This window comes from Babylonia areolata, chromosome 31, assembly GCF_041734735.1.
Source record: "Babylonia areolata isolate BAREFJ2019XMU chromosome 31, ASM4173473v1, whole genome shotgun sequence".
NCBI lineage: Eukaryota > Metazoa > Mollusca > Gastropoda > Neogastropoda > Buccinidae > Babylonia > Babylonia areolata.
In genome coordinates, this window is record NC_134906.1 from 2,480,230 (window position 1) to 2,487,729 (window position 7,500).

Consider the following 7,500-nt stretch of genomic DNA (forward strand, 5'->3'; position numbering starts at 1 on the left):
TTTTTATGTATTTTTTTTCTTTTCCATCTATTCTGAATTGTCATATTGAATTTATATACAGGGTGGGACGGTGGTCGACCCAAGAAAGTCCGGGACAAAAAACAAACAAACAAAAAAACAACAACAACAACAAAAAAACTGCGAACAGTCGTGTGCAGTAAGCCAGTGTCTGAACGTTATTATGGGTACGGAGTGTGGTTGCTGCGTTCATAGCAGGGAGAAGCGTTTTCGGTGTTAGGAAATTGATATGTGAAGAAAAACGTTCGAAAGAGTTGAACGTTGTGTGTGTGTTTTGTGTGTAGGGGTGGGGATTGTTGGAAACAGGAACAAGGTTGGCTCTCTCTCTCTCTCGTACAAGCTGCAGTAATTATAACAAAGCAATCATGATGTACCGAATACTTAATGGATACGCTCCAACTTCACTAATTGCACGATTTCCCTTGAATCAGTCCACATATACAAACACTGTTATTAAAACAACAAAAACAAAACAAACAAACAAACAACAACAACAAAAACCCACCAAGAATAGATCTTTATAAATCTAGTCTGGCATATCCAGGCGAAACACTTTGGAACTCCTTGCCAAAATAATATCCAAAACAAAACAAATCAGCCTACAAAATGTTCCTTTTCGAGAATCTAAAATAAATCCCCAGGTAACGCTTTGAGCTAGGTGACTGATGTCTTTGTTTCTAATTCATTAACAGAATGTATACTGCTTTACTCGGATGGTGTGTGCTTTTCTGTTGATATCTGTATCTCTGATTATGTGCGTGAAGTGGTGATGCTTCATTTATTTCCATATACTCCTGGTAACTTATTCATTGATTGTGTGTGTGTGTGTGTGTGTGTGTGTGTGTGTGTGTGTGTGTGTGTGTGTGATTATGCTTATGGATTATTGAGTTTTGATTTTTTTTTTTAATTGAGAGCTGAATATTATTTTTTTTTGCTGTTGTTGTTTTTGTTTATTTTTTTATTTTTATTTTTGTTGTTGTTGTTGTTTTCCCCCAGGGCTGGGTGGAAAAAATCATATTAATTGTTTATCTCATTTTCCCGGTAACATGAAATTTCGTTTCGTTTCGTTTCTCTCTCTTTATTTATTTATCTTTGTATGTATCTATGTATGTTGTATGATGTGGTCCACCTAAACATTTTATGTATTACATACACAAGATGATCATCAAAACTCACAAACGATTAGGTCTAGCCCCAAAGTAACACACTCACCACAATTTTGACTGACCGTCCAAGCAACGGGGGATAAAAAAAAACAACTGAACAGTTCACATCTTTTGATCAATGTTGTCAGTGTCGACGGTGAGGCACTACAATGTCAATTGTATCCAAGAAAAGCAAACACAATCGTTTCTCACTCAACAAGGGAGCTAGCAGTACGTTGAATTCCCGAGAAATGATTTTATCAGATTGGTTTGGTCCCTGGCCTAATGTATCGTTAGTGTGAAGCGAGGTGATGATAAACTCTATTGTTAGATCAGTGGGTGAGGGTACAGATTTAGTATCCGGGTTATCCCAAGTACAACTTTGCACTCGTTTCCTGTTACTTGGGGGTGGGTCGTTTTTGGGTTTTTTAAAAATTATTATTATTATTTTTTTTTAAACGGAGAAAGAAAGACTTTTTTCCTCCTGTATTTTGGCATTTGGTTCAGCAAGTGAAATAAATACCTGTTGCATGTGGAGAGGGGTGTAGGGAAGAATGAACGCAGGACTTTTTTTTTTTTTTTTTTTTTCTTCCCAACTTGCGCCGGTGCTGGTGGGGCGTCTCACCGCTTCCCTGACTTCCTGACCCTGCATAATCATTTCAGTCAAGGGTGAAGGCCGAAATATTTTTTTTCTTCGGCCGCGGAGCAGGTGATAATGATGAACAAAGTTCACGATGACTTGGAAGTGAATAATTGATGTCATTTATAGTTTAGTGTTGGTTGTGTTGATTAATTTTGAGCTTTCAATGCCCAGTGCGAACGTGGAAGTTTTATATTTGTATTTGTGTTTCTTTTTATCACAACAGATTTCTCTGTGTGAAATTCGGGCTGCTCTCCTCAGGGAGAGCGCGTCGCTACACTACAGTGCCACCCATTTTTTGGGGTATTTTTTCCTGAGTGCACTTCTGTTTTTCCTATCGAAGTGGCTATTTCTACAGAATTTTGCCAGGAACAACCCTTTTGTTGTCGTGGGTTCTTTTACGTGTGCTAAGTGCATGTTGGACACGGGACCTCGATTTATCGTCTCATCCGAATGACTAGCGTCCAGACCACCACTCAAGGTCTGGTGGAGGGGGAGAAAATATCGGCGGCTGAGCCGTGATTCGAACCAGTGCGCTCAGATTCTCTCGCTTCCTAGGCGGACGCGTTACCTCTAGGCCACCACTCCACATCATGATGTTGAGATGAATGCTGCGGTCAAATGGTTAGAGCGCTGCATGGATTATCGCCCGCGTGTTCTGAGTTCGAATCTCCGTCACACCTGGTGGGTTAATGGTGGGTTAATGGTGGAGATTTTTTCCGATATCCCAGGTCCACACACACACAAACACACACACACACTCACACGTCTAATATCACTCCAAGTGACAAGACGTTAAATTAAAGAAAGAAAAAAAGAAAGACCCCCCCCCCCCATAACCCCCCCTCCCACACAAACACACATACACACACACCGCACACACGCACACACGCACCGACACACACCGACACAGACAGACGCAGACACTGACACAGACAGACGCACACACACACACACACACACACACACACACACACACACACACACCAAGCTGTGCAATCCACGAGTGAAGGGAAACTACCGCGGTGACTGTATAGTTCGGAATCGGATTGCTTCCCCTAAAACTTCCATCGTGTCTGCCAGCGTACATAAGGAAGCCAACACAGGGGAAGATGAAGAAGATGGTGAGTCAACAAACTGAAAGATGACAGAGAAAACCAACCAACCAACCAACCAACCAACCAACCAACCAAACAGTTTCAGTTTTCAGTTTCAGTAGCTCAAGGAGGCGTCACTGCGTTCGGACAAATCCGGCCATATACGCTGCACCACATCTGCCAAGCAGGTGCCTGACCACAGCGTAACCCAACGCGCTTAGTCAGGCCTTGAGAAAAAAAAAGGGATAAATACATAAAAAAAGAACTACTACTACTAATAATAATATGTATAAGGCGCAAAAACTTGATGAAGTCAACTATAAGCGTAAAAAAAAGTAATAATAATAATCATATTAATAAAAAAAAGAAAAAAAAGAAAAAAAAAAGAGACAACAATGATGATAAATAAGCAAATAAATGTAAAACATGCAGACACACATTCACACATACATGCATATATGCATAACAGATATGCACCAAACATGCAGTTTCACAGTTATGAAAGCACAGTCAAATACACATAAACGAAAATGAGCCCCAACACACACACACACACACACACACATATTACCCTGCACCCTCTCTACCCCCCTCCTCCACACACTCCAACCAAACAAACAAATCATTTAAGCAGATGTTCAACAGTGTTCAGTGTTAAAAACAAAGTATTTATTTTGTTGCCTGCTGTTTGAGCGACAAAGACAAACAAGATGGAGGTCCGATGTTCGAGTCAGTGTTATCCAGACAACAAAGGGAACTAATCACAACTGAACTGATCAGTTGCTTAGCATGTACCATGCAGGTGAAGGTTAGAGAAGGGGAGGGAGGGAGGGGTGGTTTGTGACAGGAGGAGGTGGGGGCGGAGGGGTACTTAGGTGGACAGAAGGGAAAATCGCCATATAATACATTATGAATACACACAATTACATTGAATTAAATAAAACCAAAAAAACAAACAAATTCAACAGACGGTCTTCGCTGTCCTCTTCATTCACTAAAGCTGCAGCAAAAGATAGCTAAAAAAAATAATCATAGTACAACAGACGGGAGCAATAGCCGAGTGGTTAAAGCGTTGGATTTTCAGTCTGAGGGTCCCGGGTTCGAATCTCGGTAACGGCGCCTGGTGGGTAAACGGTGGATATTTTTTTTTCCGATCTCCCAGGTCAACATAATTATGTGCAGACCTGCTTGTGCCTGAACCCCCTCCGTGTGTATACGCTAGCAGAAGATCAAATACGCACGTTAAAGATCCTGTGATCCGTGTCAGCGTTAGGTAGGTTATGGAAACAAGAACACACCCAGCACGCACCCCCCCGAAAACGGAGTATGGCTGCCTACTTGGCGGGGAAATTACAGCCCAAGAGCGCATAAGAAGAAGAAAAAGAAGAAATAATACAACTTAAAAAAAAAAAAAAAAGTACGACATATGATTTTTTTTTCCAGTTCTCTTTCCGTGTAGATCTTACAACTGCGGCAAAGAAGCCGCCGACTCCGAGGAAACAGCATTCTCATCCACCACCGCCCAGGAAGTCTCCTCACATTTCCGACGCTGCACACTTCCGCTTCCGGCGTTCTTCCCGCCGCGGCGGAAACCGGAACCGGAAGCTGAAGTTTGCCGGGAACTTCCGGTACTCCTCCGACCCACCTTCTCCAGCTTAGGACCCGCTGAAAGTGCCCGGAATACGACGTCTTTGGCTTTCTCCCGGTCGGCGGTGAGCCTGAAGATGGCGGTGTGCTCTCTGATGTCGTCTGCACGTGATTTCGTGGCTCGGGTAGGCTGGGTCAGACGGCACACTATCTCCTTCAGCTCTTTGCCGTTGCGACCTACGACCCGCCAGGTACCCGGGTAGTGCTTTTCAATGCCTGGGTACTGGTCACAAACGTACACAACACACACACACACACACACACACGCACGCACGCATGCACGCACGCACGCACGCATGCACGCGCGTACGCACGCACGCACACACACACACATGCACGCATGTACGCACACACACACACATGCACGCACGGACGCGCGCGCACACACACACACACACACACACACACACACACACACACACACACACACACACACACAGAGGAAGGCATTGAACAAAAGAGATGGAATTGTCTTAAATGAAATTAAGATTAAGGTATGGAATTAACTGAAACGGAATTAATTCAATGCTTTGAATGACTGAAACGAACTGGTAAAAGAAACAAATGAACTATAATTATTTAAGTTAAAAAAAAGAAAAAAAAGAAAGAAAAACACGATGAATCAAATATTTTTTTTTATATGCACGTAAATAAAAGATATATCTAAAACACATTGTGTGTGTGTGTGTGTGTGTGTGTGTGTGTGTGTGTGTGTGTGTGTGTGTGTGTGTGTGTGTGTGTGTGTGTGTGTGTGTGTGAGAGAGAGAGAGAGAGAGAGAGAGAGAGAGAGTGTGTGTGTGTTTATCAATATATTATATTTCATAAACAAAATAGGTTACATAGACCTGCTAAATCACACACATTATGTTTACGTCAGTTTCGTGCATACATCATGTGTGTACGTGCGTTGTGTGTGTGTGTGTGTGTGCGTGCGAGTGCGTGTGCGTGTGCGTGTGTGTGTGTGCGTGCGTGCGTGCGTGCGTGCGTGCGTGTGTGTGTGTGTGTGTGTGTGTGTGTGTGTGTGTGTGTGTGTGACATCGGACGTGGTAGGGGCTGAGGAAAGGGAGATGAAAGAACTGTGTCATGTTGCACAACTTGGCAAATCAAAACAGAACCAAATCATAGCAAAACAAAGAAAAAGAAGAAAGTAAATATACCTGGCAGCAGAGGTATGGCCTATCAGAGAACTCAGTCATGTTCCTGTGACGCTAATCCTCGGAGGACTGACGCTCACGTACACACACACACACACACACACACACACACACACACACACACACACACACACACACACACACACACACAACGCACCTGGTGACAGAGATACGGCCGATCAGAATCAGAGAGCTCTGTCATGTTGGTGTGACGCTCATCCTCGTAGAACGTAGAACTGACGCTCTCTCCCCCCACCCCCACCCCCCACCCCCACTCCCGCCCATAAACACACACCTTCCCCAACGCCCCCCAACTCTACCTCCAACAACCCACCCTTCCCCCCACCCACACACACACACAATAAAACTCATGTTGCTGTGACGCTCATCCCCGTAGAACGTAGAACTGACACCCCTCCCCCCCCCCCACACACACCTTCCCCTACGCCCTCCAACATCCCCCTCCCCCCACCACCTCTCCCTCCCTCCCACCCCCCAACACACAAAATAAAACGTACCTGGTAACAGATGTATGGCCGGTCAGAAAACTTTTTAATGTTGCTGTGACGCTCATCCTCGTAAAACGTAGACCTGACGCTCCCCCCCCCCCCCCCTCCCCTACACCTTTCCCTACACCCCCGAACAACCCTCCCCTACCCCCCACCCACCGGAACTCTGTAATGTTGCTGTGACGCTCATCCTCGTACAACTGACACTTCCCCCCACCCCCCACCCAACACACATATCTTCCTCCACGCCATCAAACCCTCCCCCACCACCCACATGCACACAACAAATAATAATAATGGTATTTATATAGCGCTGGATCTTGTGCAGAGACAAATCAAAGCGCTTTCGCACCAGTCATTCACACGCAATAAAAACGTACCTGGTAACAGAGGTATGGCCGTTCAGTGAACTCGTGTCATGTTGCTGTGACGCTCATCCTCGTAGAACATAGAACTGATCCCCCCCCCCCCAACCTTCCCCTACGCCCCCCAAAACCCCCTCCCCTCCCCCCCCCCATACACACACACAAACTAAAACGAACCTGGTAACAGAGGTACGGCCGATCATAGAACTGTGTCATGTTGCTGTGACGCTCATCCTCGTAGAACGTACAACTGACACTCCCCCCCCCATCCCCCCACCCGACACACACACCTTCCACCACCTCTCCCCACACTCCCCCCCCCTCCCCCCCACGCCCCCACAAAATAAAACGTACCTGGTAACAGAGGTACGGCTGATCAGAGAACTCTGTCATGTTGCTGTGACGCTCATCCTCGTAGAACGTACAACTGACACTCCCCCTCCCCCCGATCCCCCCACCCGACACACACACCTTCCACCACCTCTCCCCCACACTCACCCCACCTCTTCCCACCACCCCCCACAAAATAAAACGTACCTGGTAACAGAGGTATGGCTGATCAGAGAACTCTGTCATGTTGCTGTCACGCTCATCCTCGTAGAACTGACGCTCCCGTGACCCCAGCTTACAGCCCCGGGCGAAGGAGGTGGTGGGTCTGCTCACGGGGTCATGACCCCACATCACGAGGCGAGGGGGGCACCGCACGTGAAACATGTAGGGAGGGGGGGGGGAGAAGGGGGGAATGGGGGAGGAGGAGAAGACAGGGTGGTGATGGTGGTGGTAGTAGTGGTGGGTGGCTAGGCCCAAGTACTGACGCCAAAGCTGGGCTGGAAGAGATTACGTGCGAAATGTATTATTATTATTATTATTATTATTTTTTCTTCCGTTGTTATTGTGTTGTTGTTGTTGTATCATTATTGTTATG

The 7,500-nt window shown here is 45.8% G+C and overlaps 2 protein-coding genes across 3 annotated transcripts in view; both read right to left on the minus strand.

Moving 5' to 3' along the window:
* LOC143275977 (uncharacterized) overlaps positions 1-1,371 on the minus strand; it is an 11,880-nt gene extending 10,509 nt beyond the window's left edge. The window contains exon 1 of the mRNA XM_076580336.1: positions 1,231-1,371. The gene's annotated coding sequence lies outside the window, so the exon portion shown is untranslated. The remainder of the gene's footprint in view (positions 1-1,230) is intronic.
* A 2,217-nt stretch (positions 1,372-3,588) lies between these two features.
* The window catches only part of LOC143276183 (uncharacterized), a 7,532-nt gene continuing 3,620 nt past the window's right edge, over positions 3,589-7,500 (minus strand). The window contains exons 1-2 of one of the 2 annotated variants that reach the window (XM_076580617.1): positions 6,930-6,987; positions 3,589-4,770 (exon numbers count right to left, since the gene is read on the minus strand). In XM_076580617.1, the coding sequence (XP_076436732.1) occupies positions 4,363-4,770; positions 6,930-6,968 (447 nt within the window). In that variant the 5' untranslated portion in view covers positions 6,969-6,987 and the 3' untranslated portion in view covers positions 3,589-4,362. Of the gene's footprint in view, positions 4,771-6,929; positions 6,988-7,112; positions 7,403-7,500 lie in introns of those variants that run through there. The other variant, XM_076580616.1, reaches the window with a different exon arrangement.